The sequence below is a fragment of the Xiphophorus couchianus genome, chromosome 6 (genome assembly GCF_001444195.1).
Source record: "Xiphophorus couchianus chromosome 6, X_couchianus-1.0, whole genome shotgun sequence".
NCBI lineage: Eukaryota > Metazoa > Chordata > Actinopteri > Cyprinodontiformes > Poeciliidae > Xiphophorus > Xiphophorus couchianus.
Genome location: NC_040233.1, coordinates 17,431,742 through 17,451,244, shown reverse-complemented (window position 1 = coordinate 17,451,244; position 19,503 = coordinate 17,431,742). Strand labels below are relative to the sequence as shown.

General features: G+C 37.2%; 1 protein-coding gene across 2 annotated transcripts in view; it reads right to left on the bottom strand.

Moving 5' to 3' along the window:
- Window positions 1-19,503, bottom strand: part of agap3 (ArfGAP with GTPase domain, ankyrin repeat and PH domain 3) — a 143,590-nt gene that overhangs the window by 39,400 nt on the left and 84,687 nt on the right. For both annotated transcript variants that reach the window (XM_028021857.1, XM_028021856.1), the window contains exons 9-12: window positions 19,279-19,362; window positions 13,442-13,546; window positions 11,131-11,302; window positions 802-951 (exon numbers count right to left, since the gene is read on the bottom strand). In XM_028021857.1, the coding sequence (XP_027877658.1) occupies window positions 802-951; window positions 11,131-11,302; window positions 13,442-13,546; window positions 19,279-19,362 (511 nt within the window). The remainder of the gene's footprint in view (window positions 1-801; window positions 952-11,130; window positions 11,303-13,441; window positions 13,547-19,278; window positions 19,363-19,503) is intronic.

The following is a 19,503-nucleotide window of genomic DNA, read 5'->3' as shown; positions in this document are numbered from 1 at the left end:
GGAAATTAAAAAGGCTGTTTTTTATTCATTTTGATGCAAATGTGCATCTTAAAAATTTGTTTGTTTTACTTTAGTTCAACATCAAAATTTAGGTTTTTACAATCCCAGAATACAAATTAATGATTGCTAACATTTCACAAAAAGCAGTGGTTGATGTTTCTTAACGGCAGCTTCCAAGTTTGTGAGTTTTTATTGAATGCCACCATCGAGAAAGCATTTAGAACAAGGAAGACACCACAACTCTGACAGAGAGGAACACATTCTGTTAAAATGTGTGCTTGATTTGTTTGGGATGTTCGTGGACCTCGAAATGTTATCTGTTTATGATAGCTGTGGAACATAATAAGGACCACACAGATAACTCAAACAGATCAGTGTTACATGAATGTGGGCGGTATCAAAACTAGAAAAACTGAATTTGCTTCCAAGATATCACTTTTAACATAAATGGACTTCTGGTTTACTAAAATAAAAGATTATTTCTATGGCTTTTTTCTCTTAACATAAGTGTACACTTCCATTTATAATATTTAAAAAAGAACATTTTTTTTTTACATTTTTTTAGAAGTTGAATTAAAAGCTTAAAGATGTGCAGTGTTGATGTTTTAAATAAGGCATATGGAAAAAGGTTTTAATCAATATCCTTCAGTCATTTTGAGCTTTAGGCAGACTAAATGTCATTTATCTAATGTGAAAATACTATTCATTAGAGACTTGACCTAAGTCTTGGAATAACTCACTAGTAAACATCTATACTTTGCGGGACATTTATCAATTTTCAAGGTAGTATGGGGTGCTTACGGGCTCCACTGCTTGTACTGGTATTGATGGCTTCATTCCATTGGTCAGCACTGGACACGGAGAAGGAGCGTTGGTGCATGCCGTCTTTACTGCCGCCAAACGACGACCCACCCGCTTGCAGAGAAATGCTGCTGTTGGAGTGAGTTGCACCTGTAGAGAAAGTGACACAGGCAAGAAAATTAGTCAGATTTTGTTCATACTGCTCCAACTTTGTTTTGGTAGTACAGTAAATGAACAAAGAACAGAACAAATTTTCTTCTTAATACTTTGCCCACTCATAACTAATTAAAATCTTATATGTATGTATTTTCTATGTTATTTCTAATTTATTTCAGTTTTGTACAGAAAAATATGTGGGAGAACATTATTGTTGCGGTGCAAAGAAACAGCAGTATCTACTCTGTGTATTTCTCAGTAATTGTCTTGTGTCATCAAAAACCAGTCAAAAAATTGGCTTGGTGTGTTTCTGATATTCTGATACCCTTGAGATTTTATGGTAAAGATGAGTGTTTAAATATATGTGTGATATGTTAAAAATGGACACATTTTCTTTACTTTTTTCTTTTAGGTGAAACAGAACTGTAAATAAGAAACAGCGCCTTCTACAGTCACAGTGGCCCGTGCCTTTCATGAAAATTTGAATATCTCTTAGACAGTGATTTTACTTACATTTAATTGCTTTTAATAAAAAAAGAAAACTCAAATTTCTCCTCATTCAATTTATTTCAGCTTTTATTTGAATAGTGCCTATTCACAACAAATGTCATCTCCCGGCATTTTACAAAAATTGTCTCATCTTGACCACTCACAAGGAAAAACCCCCCACTAATGTTCCTATGTCATATTTTGCATTTTAACACAAAAATCCAATAACATTGTTTGTTGTTTTTCATTACGAGTTTCCCAGGAGAATACCCAATCACCAAAACATACATAGAGTGGTCCTGTTGGTTTTGGTTCTGGTTTGAGGAAAACAATTTAGCCAAAGTAATTGAAACATCCAAACAGCTTGTAATGAAGTGATATTATGCAGTTGTTAACTGCCTTTTGTAGTTTAAGCTGCACCTTACCAGCACAGTCACCTTATTTCTACACATATTTCCATCAACCGACCGCCCCCTCCCCTTGCACAGGCACAAACACATGGAACTCTTTTCCCTCCGCCTCTGCCTCTAATTAGCCCTTAATTAACAAGATACACTCTGAACGCTAATTATCTCGCTTCATCCCTCTGACTGCCACATCGATCTCCACTGGCGTCAGCAGGCGTTCTCTCCCTAACTTCCAATCAGGCGAGCCATGGACGCCTGGCTCTCTTTACTAATTCATGGGCAAGGCTGTGCGGTGTGGGGTCCTTTCCCTCTTATGTGAACAGTTGCTGCCGTACACCCCAACTACACTGAGAAATTCATTGACGTGCATCAAGGCAGAGAGTGCATTCGGACCGATGGTGGCATTTTGGCATTTCGTAATATTACGCATTTATTTGATAACTAAAATAATAGTTCCTTAAATATTTTTCTTTATCCTCAAAAGTCATGACTGTAGTTCATGCATGCTTGCATCAAAGCAGCACTGCAAAAACAAATCAATCTTGTGAAGCTGATCGAAAATAAAAAAAGGTTAAAATTTCTGCTATTTTATTACGGGAAACAACACATTTCCCAAATTTTCTTCACATTGCTTTATCTTACAGGTAACACAAATCAAGCCCCTTTTATCTACTAATTACAAGACAATATCAGTTTTTGATTGAGGTGATGATAACAGAAAATATACTCTGTGGCTCGTGTGTAAAGTAAACTAAGCGGCACGGGTGCTTGTTAGGGTAATATGTCCTACTCATTATCTAGAGTAATAAGTGTATCAAATTCACATAATCATGTCTAATTAGTATCAGTAATTATCTTGTTGGGCCCAGGAATATTAATCTTCAGGTCCCAGAGGGGAGGGAGCAGAATCGCAGCAAGAACGGGAGACAGAGCGAGGGAATCATGCTGAGGAGCACCGAGTAAATTAGCATGCTGAAATCAGAGCAGAGGAAGAGGAAAGGGGGTCAGAGGGGGACTTAGTAAGGAAGAATAAAAAGGAAATCTAAAACTTTGTTTTTAAGAACTATGAATGAATAACAAATAAAACGAGTCTTCTTTTGTCTGCTTGTATCCTTTTTTTTTGGAGAAAAAAAAACATAATAGAGATTTTTAAACCTCAGTAACATAATTTTCTTTCCAGATTTGCTAAATAAATATATGACGTTTTGGCTATAAACTAAATAATTTGCCCACTATTAAAATTTGACATGTTTTAATTAAACAAAAAGAAAGTAAAGTTAGATTCTTTTTAAAAACCATTAGATAACTACCGAGCAACTTTGACTGATACTTAAAATTCAACAATCATGTCTAATTGTCAAATTGGATGCTAATGATTAATGAATTATACATGGCTGTATCCATTAGTCCCCAGAGACCACTCCTGCATAAAGGGGAGGATAATGTAATTACAGCACAGAAATAATCAGCTTGGGGCATTAAAGGAGAACTACATGCACACACAGATCCATCCAGGTCTGAGTGAAGTACACTTTACACCAACAACAATGACCATGATCAAACTGAAGTCCAAGGGAAATTACTTCATACCAGCACGATCATGTCAGTTGTTGTAACAGTTATCCCCGTGATAAATGTAAATGCATAACTACATAAAGCCTTTAGTCAGATTAATTTCACAAATGAACTAAGTTAATTGGTAGCTGTGCCTTGTCAAAGATTATGTTATTCCAGTCATTGATGGTTCAAATTTGGTAATGTAACACTTAATAATAATAACAGTAGTAATTCTTCATGTGGACTTCATTCTGTTTTTTTAAATACACTGCCATTGATTCTGATAAAACATAAAGGCAAAATGCAAAAGTTGTCTGTCTAAAATGAAGAATACATTTGATGTATTCTTCTAAAATACCGCTTACGCAAATGCACTTTTGGGACAGAAGATGACTTACTAACCTATTAGTTATAGAACCTAAAATGCAAGTTAATGTTCTGCTCTGTTAATATATCTAAATACAAAAAATAAACAAAGAATACAAAATTCTGGCAGGATTTTTTATGTACTAACCTTATGATTTTAACAACAGAAAATAAAATCATAGCATAAAACTACATGGCAGTTTCTGACAGAAATAATGAGAATTACAACTTTACAGTTTATATAATTTGCTTTTACTGTCATGTAGGGTTTCCTGGAAATAAATTGGTATATTACTAATTAATTAATCATAAAAATGATTGCAGAGAAATAATTTTACTACAAATCTGATTATTTTGCTTTGAAATTAGTCAACGTTACTTTTACTTTTTAAAATTCCAAACACTTTTAAGATTTAAGTTGAAAATACTGCAACAAACTTCTTTTATACGAATGATACATACTTTTAAGTCATTTTCTGCAAACACTAATGAACTCTTCAAAGTACAAAATCCCACTGTGGACTGTATTGTCATGCATATAAAGAGATAACAAAAGCCATATAATGTCTACTGCAGGCTATCCGGGGCTGGGGTGTTAAGTAGAGGCGATGGATTAGCGGGGAGCAGCTCTGCCTTGCTTCTCATTTCTCTTTAGGCCGGGCCGTCAGTGGGCTGATGAGCCATGACGAGGCCTGACCCCTCTGTGGAGTTGTTGCCATTATGTACAAGAAGTGAGATAATGAAGCATTCATGCTAATGTGGGCTGGGCAACACATCATCTGCAGCGGTGTAATCCACCGCCATCATCACGACCAGTGCCCGCATTCCCGCCCCCCTCCATTTCCCATTCTGCTGCAGCAGCTAGTCCCACCACAAGCCACTTAAAACATTTGTGTTCACAGTTGTGCATCCAACACTAAAAACATGGCCCAAAAAACAACTTTAACCCTTCTTTGTGTTGATAGTACTTATAGTAAGAAAACATATCTTAATGTTTTCTTACTATAAGTAAGAACAACTGCTTTGTTCACACCTAGTAGTGCTTCTTACTGGTTTAATAAAATTTCCTTAGCTATTATTACCAGCATAATGCATAGTTAGAGACTTTAATTGCTTAGCAGTTGCCACTCAAACAAACTAGTTTTCCGACTTGCAACTAGAAAATTATCAACTTGGGTATGATATGGATCCCACATAGGAGCTCTGATTATGAACGGAAAACAAAGTAGCTCTTTTGTTAACAGAGTTGGCCAATAAACATTTTTCATTACATCAGGTTGCGACTTGATTAAATAACGACATTGCTCAAAATTATTAATGTTCAAAGGCTTATTAATGGGATAATAAGCCTAAAAGCTTATTAGCTCATTACCCCATTACTTAAAAGTAGGGATGCTCCGATCAGGTTTTTTGCTGCCGATACCGATCACCAATGAGACCAATCTCTGCCGATCACCAATCTTTGCAGATCACCTCAATTAACTGTTAATTTTTTGCTTTAGGTAGAAATGATACTAAGTGATCATTTAGTTGTAAATGATCCTTTCCATCGTCTGAACTTGCACTAATGGCACTGAACTGAATCAAATTTAGTTGAATTGAAACATATTGAATCAAATTGAATTGTAGAGAAGTGTGCTGAAACAAATCGCGTCAAATGAATTTTTGATCATTTTATTGTATCAGTGCCAGATAATTTAATAGGCAGGTACCTGAGCCTACTGATTACAGACATGTAACAACACAGGTTCTGAAAACAACAAAAAGAAATTCGCTGTTTTTCCCCAGATATTGCTCAAAATTGTTAATGTGAATTTAATATAGCATATCATTCTGTCCTGGAGCTAGGTGTATCATCGCAATTCTAGCCAAAATTCCTATACTAGAAAAAAAAAATTGGTTTATTAGAACAATAGGGAAAATACAACATAAAACCATAAATTAAACTGATGACAGCAGGTATTAATAAAACTGACACTTCAACTAATTAACAGTAAAATAATTAATTTTATCTAAAAATAGTACCACCTCCAAGAGGCCAGATTTTGGCAAAAATATGCAGTTGTAATCTGCTCAGCAGCATTCTGTTTAAGCACTTTATGAAGTGGATATAGACGGTGAATCAGAGTCAGGAGACGTTAAAACAGGAGGTGAGCATCTCTCTTTCTCCCACAGGACTGATTAGAACTGACTGGGCCCATTAATACTTTGATACAGTATATCCGTCGCCGATGACACGACAGCACGCATGTTAACAGCGAGGATCATATTTAAGACGGTTCCGCTCAGCACCCAGCAGAGGAATTAAACCTGGCCGCTCCAGCAAACTTGCGGGTGCATGCGTTCTCACATTTACTCGGTGTCTTCTCAACCTTTCCTCTTCATCTTCCCATCTCCACCATCCACTCCGCCCCTCCTGCTCTCTGTCGCTATCCCTCTTCTCCCAGTGATTATAAAGGTCTTTAGATCTAAGGAATGAATGAATTACCAAAGGCAAAGACAAGGCATGTGATTTAGACGCTGTGAATGAAAAATTACCCCTTTGTTCCCTTCATCAATTGCATGTCTAATGAAATCAAAATCCCAATCGCATAATCAGAAGAGGGTCCTCCACCCAGAGACAGACCTGATGTGATTTGTAACCTTTCTTTTCCTAAGTGGAGATTAAGGCAAATCTCCCTCACATTGTTTCCTGCTGCAGAAATTGATAGTCTTTCCAAGGAAATTAACATAGTTGGGTTGAAAAAAAAAAAGAACATAAAAAGTGAGAAGACAAATCCTAGTTGATACTGTTTCTCCTTGCCTGTCCTGTTTTCCATGACTCTCCTCAATCTACAGCTCAAGGTTAGCAGGTTGTGGGACTAAACAACCTTTGGTTAAAGTCCTGAGCTCTGTAAACTCCTAAATCTTCTGCTTTTGATTGATTAACCCAATAAGGGAAGACAGCATTTGGTCATGTTTAACTGTAACCTGTCTGGTAAGATCTTGCCCAGTGACCTGTCTTTGGCTCTGCATCAAACCTCAGCAGGTTAGCTTTAGCCTGACTGATGGAAACACTGCCTATTTCACAGCTGATGAGGGAGCTCGCCTCCCTCTGGGGCTCCCTTCGCTAATTAGTATTAATTACTCTTAATTCTAGCCCTTCACCCAATCTCTGCTTTCACTTCTATATGCCTGCCAGAATCCTTGGAGACACTGGTGTTTCATCTCTCTGGAAGCAAAGTCCAGGGTGACATGTAACCAGGTCAGTGTCACATTAACTCACAAAGATGCTTTTTTGTTATTTCGTTCCTTAAATATGAGCATAGCATTTAATATGCTTTAATTCCCTTCTCGGTAATCAAGAGAATTAATAGATATGTCATATGTGGTCATTAAGTCATCACTGAGAATAGTAGTATTATTACTAATTTGCATCAATGTAACCTACACAATGCAGATAATTAACCTGTTGGGAGCAATTTCTATGATTTATCACAGAATAAAGTAAGTTCAGTAATAAAAGACTAATTGGATTACCATTAGTGATTGAACATGTGATTTCTTTGAGGCAGTGACTGAAAGAGATCATAGGTCCACCATAATACACCATGCTGTTTCAATTTTATAAGAACAACTGAACACTACTGCCACATGTAATTTAAAGTTGCAGTGTGTTGTAATGGAGACACCTATCAGCAGAAGGAGTGTGATTATTTAGGGAAAGGTTCTAGGTAAAAGAGTTGGTACTTTATCAATTTCATATCAATTAGAAAGCACAGGACAGACCCTTTCACACATATCCAACATGTTAAATGGCTAAATACGTAGACCACAGAAACGCTTACCAAGAACAGTAGTGAACAGTACTAAACAGATTAATAATGGTAATCATATAACATCCAGAAGTCAGTTTTTAAATAGGGTTTAAAGATAAGAAAAATTACCAGTCAAATAACCACTCATACTCACTGACATCTGGAAACAGATTCAGTATAGTCACCAATAGCCACTTAACGTGAGAGGGTAGTGGGACAGCTTCAATATTTCTCACAATGAAAAATGGTAAATGGGCTGCACTCTGTAGCACACATTCACTCATCCACCCTCCTAAATGTCGATAAATTCATACACCAATGTGGAAGTCAGCAGAAAAAGACGGAAATATAATTTGAGTCTTGTTTTATTCTCAATATCTTCTAATCCAAACCAAAAATAGAATGAAGTACAACCGTTGGTGTCTTCTAACCTCACCTTCTCCCTTTCACAATAAAAGCATGGTCGGTAGGAAACTCGAGGTTTAGTATGGCAAGGAGCTGGATTCAAACTCACAACCTCCTGACTGCAAGACAGCTATTCCTCAAGCTTAGCAGCCACTTTACCAGCATTTCTAATCCACTTTATTCCTAGCCCCCATGAGACTTTGCATGATTTATGGACGCGACTTCAGCAACCGGAAGCGCCATTTGTTTACATGTTAGCAACTCGCTAACCGACTTTCGCCAGAGGTTTTAGGCTATAAAATACGTGGGAACACCAGCTATCTCAGCTTAAATGTGGCGGTATTGTTTTACCGCAACCTACAGCTTTTGCGGGGAGTGATGGCGACTTGAAGAAATGGCCGCAAATAACCCGCACTAGCATATGTAGCTTCTTCACTGAATCAGTTGTTTAGGATGCAGATGCGGGTTTTCTTCCATTGGCTTTTTGTCCACACAATGAAACGAGCACACATAAAGCATTTTGGGTTCTCTCTTCACGTTTAGAATTTTTAGCCAAATTCTTTTTGTTTCTTTATCTGTCGGCAGGCGATGAAAACTACCGCTTATCACAAACTCTGCCTTTTTGTTTTGAAGTACAACCGTTGGTGTCAAACACACCTGTTGCTGCCACAAATTAAACTTGGTCTGATTATTAGAGTACAGCTACGAACAGCAGAACAGTTACCCGAGCTCCAAAAGCGCATCTTACGACACTTTTTTAAATTCAAACGAAAATAAAATTCACATCACACCAACCTAATATGTAGTTCTGCTGTTACACTGTTGGCGCAAAACGGCAGCTTAAAACTCTGACCAGCTTCACTCTTTTCTCTTCTTTATTACTGTCAGTTCTTCAGAGAAACGAGCTGCTAGCAGCGCTCCTAATTCACGGTCATTCCGTTACAAAACTTAACGTGATTAAACTCATAATTGCGGTCCTCTGTACTGAACAGCTCTCTGATAGCAGGTGGCGTGTCCGTAAACAAGTTTTACTAAATATTGTACAATAACCAAATAGAGAAATGTAACTTCTATCATGAATATAGATTAGCAAAAAACCCGACAAGTTTCAGTGAAATACCACTACTTCCGGTGGGCGCCGGAAGTAAGACCCATATTCGTTTCCAGGAACGATTATGACAACAGATCGTTCCTGGTCAGCAGGACTGACCTCCTGGTCTCCCAGGAATAAGGTGGATAGGAATGGGCACTGATTTAAAAAATAAAACAAATAATAAAAAAAAAACCCACAAGTTTGAATAGTTTTGTGCAATCATCATGTACAGAAAGAAGAAATCAAATCACTGAAAGCAAATTTCAATGGTATTTTAGGGTATTTAAAGACTGATCCATATTTTTTAAGGATAAAAAGTGTAAATGATGGCGTATGAAAGGTTTGTATGTTTGGACTTTCAGGAAAGTCCTGAAAGGCCTCCCCTGTCATCATGGAAAAATAATATACAACGATAAAATAATTTATCTCTCTATTTTCACCCAGTGGTTTGTACTATAAAGTACCTATTTTTCATGTAGCTTAACCAATTCTGATTATTATTTCTTCAAAATCGCTGAATTTTCGCATTTTCCCATTCAAATGCTCGGAAGCGCAGCCGGTGAGGCAGCAGCGAGTTGAGCCTCACCTGGGATTGCGCAACCTCTCGCTAACTGCACTGGCTGCCACCCTATGGGAGAATGTTCCTCCTGTCTGTACGTCGCCAATAAAATGGCTAAAAAACATTTAATATATGAACTGATTTTCCATAATTTAGCTTATGGATATAGTGTACAGTGTTTTTTGTCACCAACTGTGTGTGTAACGTGTTTCGTGTGCTAAGGAGCGATCATAAACGTCAGAGAACAGATTCGAGGTGAGGCAGGCAGTTCTCTTGCCTCATGGCAGGGGGCGCTCATGATCCCAGACATTGTGACTCCACAAATGCAGAGAGAGACAGTAATATCGAGCTAGCCATGGAGCTAGCCATATAGTCAAGTGCAGCGATATATTTATAGTTTTCTCCTCTTACCACAGCAATCACTTATTAATAATCGCAAAATGAGCATCAAACCCAAAACCATACTACTGCAACAGACTGAATGTTCTACTCTTTGTGTGGGAAATATTTGAATGTTTTTTTTTTTTGTGGCGTTGTTGTCAGTTGCTATGGCAACGAGCCTGCACGTAGCTGCGCTGATACAGAGAGCGAGAAAGAAGTGGTTTTGAGTTGTACTTTAACGGCTTCTCCATTTGTTGTGGAGCACAGCACAAAATTAATAATATCTACATGTCCAAGTTTGATTGAGTTTACGGAATTATTCTACCGCAGCAGCATGCATGCTTTTACGTATGCATGACGTAAAAGATTTGTCTTTTTGCCCTCCAGCGTTGTCCGCATGCGCGAAATTTCCCTATGTAAACAAGAACATGCAGGGGGTCTATATTTGTAAATATGATTATGATTAAGCCAGTGCTTCACCAGCTATGAACCTCACTGCATGTCACTGATTTTTGTCTTGTCCCCAAATTCTGGAAGGACTGAGTTCAAATTTGCCATGTCACACTTTTTGTGAGACCTTAAATTCTGTTGTCAAAACATTTGGTTTTAAACATGCTGTTATCATTGCAGCCACATTTACTTTAAAACAGAGTAACATACCAAACCATGATTTTCACAGACTGTTGAGCCCTGCTTTTTTTTTTTATCATTGACTTGCACCTAAAGTTAATGATGACCTGGCTAAGATATGAGTTGGATAAAGACGCCTGTTTAGTGTTTCAATACTGCAGGTAAGGAGAAGACCATTAATAATGCCTGCCGATTTGTGTCTTGAATGTATTATCTATGAGACATTTGTAGAAACCATTATCTATTTTATTTAATTATTTATCAACAGAAAATATTTCTCCTGATGTCACAGAAATAATTTTGTTAAATTTTAAATTAAATTATAAATGTTTAAATTATAATTTGTAAGGGTTTTAGGCAGTTTTACCAGTTAACTAATTCCAGTTGGCAGATATCCTGGACATAGTGCCTCTGATATCAACTGCTAAATAAACAAAGTTGTATGAAATAGTCTGCCATTTAGATTTCTAATTCAGCAGGGACTCTGACCTATGTTTCCAATACCAAGTTGCAGGGCGCTGCGATCCTTCGTTAGTCCGTTGGTTTTAGGACTCGCGCTTGGTGCCACAGTGGCCACTGCTCTGGGCGGTCGCTTCCCTGGTACCTTCACTGTTGTCCTCAGCAAATCAATCTCCTTTCCATGCACATTCTGCATGTAGTCCTACGGACATTAAAAAAAACAACAGGAATAAGATGACATTCTTCGATGAGACACCTGACTAACTACACACAGTGGGCCACTGAGAAGAATCCAAGAATTACGGAAGAAAAACAACTTAAAAGACTATTCACTTTCCATCTCCATTACTCACAACCCACCTTAGACCCTCCACTAAGGTTGTGTGATGGTGGAAAAATGATTGTAAAGCCATTATACATCACCTGTGCCCACGCTGTTCCTCTAAATAGCAAGATGTTGGGCTTAATGAATGCAGACTGTCTCGGTCTTTTTTTTTTTTTCAATTTGCCCATTTGATTTGTTTTAAAGTGACTACTTCCCAAATGTGGGAAGCCAAGGTGAAAATCATCAGGCTCAGCAGAAAAAAAAAACAGATAGAGGCGAGCTCGGCCTTTGCCGTCCCCCCAACGGCTCCTCTGCTTTATTACCGTGTCATAAAGCACTCATTTCTTTCCCAAGCCTCCTCGCTAATTACCCAGTGAGCGCTCTCATTTCATTTTATTGCTGGAATTAACAGCCAGATCGAAGCGTGCAAAGCTATTAAGATGTGTGATTAAGCCACATTCAATTAGTTTCTACAAACAATTTAATTGATGTAGCAGATAGAATTAACAGAAGGTGATTGTGTAGATGGCTTGGCTGACTGCGAAATTAAAGGTTCCCCTCTTCCACTCTCTGGCTGCCTCCCTCCTTTTTTCCTTTTCCCACTCCTTCTCTGCTCCGCTGCTCAGAATGAGTTGGAGCCGTTACCCTGTTAATGTAACTGTCTGCCTTATTTCACCTTCTCCTGTAAGTCAACAGATTCATAGATTCATAGATTGCCCCGGTGACCTGTAATAGCTGTAATGATCAAGAGATAGCCTGTTCAGTCAATTACATACATCAGCATAGCCCCGCACTGCTCCGCTTTAACTGCCTGTAAATTAAACCACTAACATACTGTCAGAGGAACAAGGCCACACACACGGTTCACGTCTAACTGCTGGACTGGTTTTGGAAGTTTGGGCTGTCTCATTAGACACAAAATGCTGCCTGTATTTTTCATTTGATGGGGCCAAATGATCTAAACACTTCAATCGCAGGACTGGAGGAATCACAGGTTGATGGGAGGGGAATTTGGAGGGGGGCATCTCTAAACGCAGCACAGGTCTCCTAAGCTGTCTGCTGCCAGCCAGCCAAGTGTTTAAGAGGTATTAGCGGCCCAGCGGGATTCTGACAAAGATGGATGTAGGAGGCTGGTCAGGCTCCGCTGCCATGCAGTGAGAACCATTATAAATAAAAGCCAGCGTGGAGTCCGGGCGAGGCATGTCTCCATTAGCCAGTAACATGGATGGGCAGCGCAGGAAAAGCTAAGATGACTGTAAAACACGCCCTGTTTTTATGCTAACTTTAGAGTCAAAAGGTTATCAAACGTACCTACTTTATACAATGTCTTGCCTAAACTGTTCTGGCCCTTTGAACTTCTCCACATTTTCCTACTATAACACACACATCTTGTATTAGTATTTTTGTGATCAACAAGAAGTCATGCAAAGTTGTAAAACTGAGAAAAATTTTATTGTTTTATAAACATCATGACAGAAAATCTGAAAACTTTAGCATGCATCTGTATTCCCTCTGAACAAATATTCAACAGAACCACTTTTTGCTGCAACGACTGCTGGAAGTCTTGGAAGGTAACTCTAGCAACTTTATGCAAAGGTATCTGCAGGCATTTTTTTTTTTTTTTGCATTTGATTTTATTTTGGGAGTATTGTAGGAAAGAGAGTTGAAAACACTGACAAGTCAGACTTACAGAAAATATCAAAATAAAGGGTCATTTTCAGTCCACTTCATAACTATGTATCTAAGTTATGTTACTCTGTCACATGAAATTCCAATAAAATACATTGAAGTTTGCAGATGTATGACAAAATGTGAAAAGTTTTAAGGGAGCTGAATACTATTGTAAGCCACTTTGAATTTTGCATATGGCTGTAATCCATATACTATAGTAATATAGTATACTATATTAAAGTTGATAAAGTCACTTGAGGATAACATACAGCAGAGTAATACAACCATAATATACAAAGGAAACAGAAATGCAGAAGGGAAGGAGGGGAGGAGTTTGTAACTCACATGTAAACTGGGGTGGTAAGTGAGGACGCCATTATCGCACAGTGTGACATATTTCTTTTTCCACTCCTTGTTGAGGGATTTGCCACTTCGCTTCAGAAGGATTCCCTGTAAGAGAGAGCGCACCACGGTGAGCATATGCTCTTCCAAAAGCAGCATGGTTGATGATATCAGCCATTATGGATGTTAAATACCATAAAGCTGTTTTATTATTGTGGTTACAGATTTGCTATGGTGCTTATCTGAAGAATTATCTTTGTTGGCAAAGGGAAAAAAAGTGAAATGGCAACTTAATAGGCTAATTGGAAGCAATTGTACATCAAAACATACAAAATTATAGAAAATAATCACCTTTTTGTTCCTGTTCTGATACAGTCTGACTGGTGATAGGTACACATATTTTGACCTTGCAAAGTTTTATTGGTTCAAAGATTAGATCAAAAAGAGACAATTCAATTTGCTAAGCCTCCTCCTCTCATTCATACACATAGTAAGTTGAACTCTTGAAGACCCCAAAATCCTGGGATTAAAGAGTGTGATCTTTCCTCTTCAAAGGCCACTCACCCCTTATTCTTTTCTAATTTATCTTTCGGGGGCATTTTAGGGCCTTGGATGGTTTCCTTATCTGCAGAGCAAATCCACCGGTAAACAATGCAGTTCCTCTGCAGGAGGTGACCAAACGCTGCTGAGTGCAAGGGCCGGGAGGCTCTCCGGGGTTAAATACTGAGGAGGGGCCCGCTTAATTAGAGGATTAAGCAGGGCCGTGTTTGTGCTTTTACAGCCCTCATCCATGTGAGTGTGTGTGTGAGAGGTAAGGAGGGGGAGGAAGGATGTAGTGTTTTTGCAAGTCAGTTCCATTCTGTGGCCTTTAATCCTGATTAACACATCAGGAAGAGGTGACCTTCGATGACCTGGGCACCAGGCTGTTTGCCGACAATCATCCTAATCCGAACCCTGACTCATCTGAGAGGGGGAGGCTAGTTCTGATGACTGTCATGAGTGCTGGGACCAAAGTGTGAAAACTTTGGGTTCAATCAGTGTTTCTGTTAATTTTCAATCAATATTTCTATTTTCCAACCGGAATACTGCTGAAAAGCTACAAAGCAAACAAATTTGTGACTACTGTTCTGGAGCGATTAGACTTTGAAGCCTTTGTAAAATAATAATATTTTAATGGGGAAAAAGAAAAGTAAACATCCAGTCACCAGAGGATTTATGGATGGGGGTCAGGAGGGTTGTTCCATCTTTCAGAGGGGCTAAAAAAATATTATAAAAACACTATTTTATGTATATAGGCCATGTCACTAATTTGGAAGCAGAAGCAGCTGGATACATATTTCTACAATTTTATTTTTATTTTTCAATAAAAGCTTCTCGCAAAGCCTAAACCCTTCGAATGAACTAATAATAATAAAAAAACACACACAATTGCATAAATCTCCTTGTGTAATTAAAAGTGATGATTTTACGGGGGGGGGGGGGGGGGGGGGGGTTTATGTTTAAAAAAAATTCAGATATAACTTTCAAAGATATGCTAAGCAAACCTTGATGGAAACATGAGCAATAAAGCAGTACTTGAAATCCAAATGTAAAATATTCAAATAAAACAATACAGACACATTTCTATCAGTTATGATAAAACATTTGCAGCAATAGTATTATATTGTGGCATATTAATATGGGTAATTAGTGAACATACGAGCACAGTTAGTCATACAAATGTATTATCCTTGTTAAGAAAAACTGATCCATTTACAATTCAAAAAGCTCCAAATGAAGAAAAAAACACTATTGTAATTATGTCAAATATAATGCATAATTCTTCAGTGTCTGTGGCTCTCCGTTTCATAAAAACCGATACTTTAGGGATTTTTTTTAGGAAGAAATATTGTGTCCTTTGATCAATAAGTTGCTGACTGCTGAAGCTCTTCTCCATTCAATCAATAAAAGAACAGTAAACACTTTTTAAATGGCTCTCTAATCATACAGGGTAAATGATCCAGTCAAATGGCCTCCAGCAACTTCATAATGCATGTTTTACAAGCAAATATGTTGCTCATCTTGTGGCCTTACTGAGGCATACACAAATCTATACATCCAATCAGACCAAAGCTTGATATTATTTGTCAAAGCTGTGATGTGGATCGATAGAGGCGAGAGAATTGTGTGAATATCAGTTTTTCTAAAAGAAATACAGGTGTAGTTAAACAAATGAAGCTATCATTCAAAAGTATTTCAGTTTTTCAGTTCAACGACTGAAAATCGCATAGATTAATGTCACAGTGAAATGCTTCAAGTGTAACAATTGCTTACTTGAAAAATCTACATTTTGAAGCTCAGAAAATTGGATTACAAAAGAATACAAAAATGCTATACTATCATCAATTTATAAATTAGAAAATTATTGGGAATATTGTCGACTAAATTGCTGACCTGTCCAAATTAATTGAAAATTGAGTGGAAGGAAAAATGCAAAAGCAACTGAGGTAACAGCAGCTTTGATGGGCTTAAAATCATAGCCCTTTGAGGAGTTTCTGCTGGACTTGAGAAAATGTCAGCATCTTAAATGACCTGGAGCAGACAACGCAGATAAGATGAAGGCTGCTGTTAGAGCAACCAGGGCTTTCACTACACCGCAGTCAAGTCGCAGGCTGATTGCCAAACTGGACAGATTTAAGCACCGGCCCAACATTTCTTTCTTAAATATGTTGTTCTTTATTGGTCTTATGTAATATTCTAATTGTATTTTCTCAATAACTGCTTTACGTATATCACTTTGTGTGATAATCTGTTCTAGGTTGCATATTTTAATTGAATAACTGAAAGAAATTCTTAATTACTGAGATGTACTTAAGATAAAATTAATCTATGATTTGGTGGTTATTGGCAATAGATAAAACTAAAGTCCAGAGGCCATTTGGGGGAAAATGTATTAGTTCAATTTTAAATAGCTTTATGTGCGTCTAGAGTATTTCTTCTTCAAATTTATACAAATGCAAAACACGAGTGTGTACACAAGTGTGTAGGACATTTCCAAAACAACATCAAATGTGCTGCCTGTTTCCACACAGTTGTCAGCTCAACACATAAGAGACAGCCTGATTCTCTCCTTTAGTGGAACGAGCAGGAGAAAAGCTTCATCCTGCCAACGTGGCTAACTGATAGGTTGGCTCTTTGTGACACACCAGGAGAGAAGGGGGTGAAATAAGTGTGTGTTGGGCAGGGAAGGAGGGTGCAGAGGGGGTCCTGTGAGCAAGAATGCCACTGATAGACGCTCCTCAGCAGTGACTACATTGTTATCTATGCTCACTTTTTATACACTGGGAGGAGGAGCAGAGGGCTGTGCTGTAATTTGGTCTGATGGGGTGAGGGGGCACTGGCAATTAAGCTCACGTTGATGCTTTGATCTTCCTGATTGTGCATTCGACCGGTCTGGTGATCAGAATGGAGCCAAACTGTTCCCATCACCAAAAGGCAGAAACAGAAAAAGAAACACTTTCTAGATAAAGAAGTTGAGTGTGAGGTTGTCATGCCAAAACTTGCCATATCAAGGAAACTAGTTGTGGAATACGTGTTAAATATAATTGACAACATTTATAGTAGATCATACAAAGAAGAGTAATCAATTCAACTTGAAAACTAAATTCAAATGTAAATTCAACTGATCTATCAAAAGGTGAGTTTTACCAATACCAGATGGAAATGTAATGCCTCAAAGGTGTTCACCAGTAAAAGATTCCATCTTTTCTCCTTTGTGATATAATTTTCTCATTTTTAAGCCTGAACAAGTGTAAAAATGATTTAAATCACCACTTTAATATAAAATAAGTGTAACACTTTCTCTGCATTTTTAAGATGTTTTATCCATGATGAGAACAATTTACCATCACCACCACAGATTTGACATCGAAGAGATTTGGTATCTGTAATAAATACAAAAGGATGTTTCTGATTGAGTGCGGCGGCTTTCAAAACCTCAACCTGCTATTATTTCTCCTGGAAAGAAGCCTTGGCAATTTTCTTCCAAAGGGAATGAGGAGGTCTGGCTCAAAAGGAGAAGGACATTATCCTCTATCATCTGCAGGTAAAGAGGATAATACAGGGCTACTGACCCGCTTTGAAAGGCCCTCATATAATCACGAGTGATTACTAATCAAAGTGTCCTTTACTTCTGCTCAGGTTACTGTTGTATACCTTCACAAATGATTTGGACCCTGTTCACTACTTCAAAATTGCAACATGTATTCCCATTAAAAAAATATAATAAGGGAATTAATAAGACAAACAAACTAATGAAATGAAATTATTAAAATTGAAGGAAACAAAAAATCCAGTTATGTTAAAGTTTAAAAAAAATAAAAAGTGTTTTTGTAGAAAATATTTATATTTGCCACTTCACTTTGCTTCATTTGCATGTCATGTTGCATGGCTTAATCGGCAAATTTTTAGAGCAAGTATAGAAATAACACAAATATTGTGTTTGTGTACTCTTTATTATTTAATTAAATTCATATTCAATTACAAATGTCCAGCCTGACTATGTGTCAATTATGATCTATATTGTAATATTACATTAGAAGTGACCAAAACAATGATGTTCATTTGAATTATTATCTTTTGTTATTATTGCAATTTGTTAAATTGAAGTTGCAATAACTGAAATCAAACCTTAGTCACAAGATTTAGAGAATCAAAAATGCAGTTAAAAATGAAAAGAATTTATGCCACATTTATTGCTTTCATGGCTATAACAATGATAATTTAGTAACAGTAGTTCTGAACAGAAACAAAATTGCTTACAGTTGTTAAATATAAAAAAGTCTCAACCTGAAGTTGCATGTTTATGAAAGTCACAACAGTCCAACGGGAAATAAATATAAATAAGTTAAGTGGGGTTTTTCAGCGAATAAATCCGATAAGCATCTTTTTACCCTAAACTGCATAATTTATACAAATAGAAGATCCTGTATCACTTTTTGTTATTCTGTGTCGCCATCTAGTGGCTTAATAAACACTTCAGAATCATTACAAAAGCTTTTCCACTGTGTCATATATAAATATACATGATAACAGAAATATAGACAAAGAAAGTTTTTTAACTATAAAGAGGGCAAAATTATTAAAATTCAATTAAGAAACCTGAATTTAGCCAAATGTTATATTGTATACATTTCTGTTGGATTTCTAGATAATAGATGAATATTTATTTTGCCTATTTTTAAACATTTTGATTATTTTTAGTGGTTTTAATGTTGGTTTGTTTTAACTTAAAATGTGCTCAACAATCAAAGATTGATTTATAGGTTGACTGAGTGTGTGACACAAAGAAATATATATATATAAAAAAAAACAAAATATTTACAGATTTTTGTGGCTGAAAGTTAAATTAATAAGTAGTGGTTTTGAACACAAAGCAAACTTTTGTCATTAACTTTGGCTAGAAACAAGTTTTCTAATTTGCTCTAAAAATTAGAGCAAATGTTTGCTCTATGTGCAAAAATTTGCTCTTATGTGAGAAATATGCGAGTTGTACTTAAGTCATAAATATTTATAATAAATGAAGTCATTGTGGTATCAGGAAAGTAATTTTGCAACATGTCAAAAAAATTTAAACTAATGGGACTAATCTAGCAGCAGAAACTTGTGTTGTAAACAGAAGTACGTCACAATATTTTTGGTTTTGTGTGGCCATCTAGTGGTGACAGCCTGACATCATGTCTGGATGTTATATTACAATCATCACATCACTTAAAATAAACAGCTTCTGTTGAGACAATCAAGGATTCATACTTACCTAGGGAATTATGGGAAATGAAGTCAAAAACCAGTAAACTGCTCACCTGTTTGATAGGTATGGCCCTTCCACTGCCTATGCTGTCTGTTTTACTGTCAATGTTCTTTGCTTGCTCACTGCCTTTCCGTGACTGCAAGAGAACAAGAGAGTCAGTCAGTAAGTGAAGAGACACAGACAAAGGCAAACTGGGAGCCGTGGGGAAGTGGATGAAGTGTTTCTTGTATGTTGGGAGTGCGTGTGGGTGACACAGTTAGGCTGTGGGTCAGAGGGC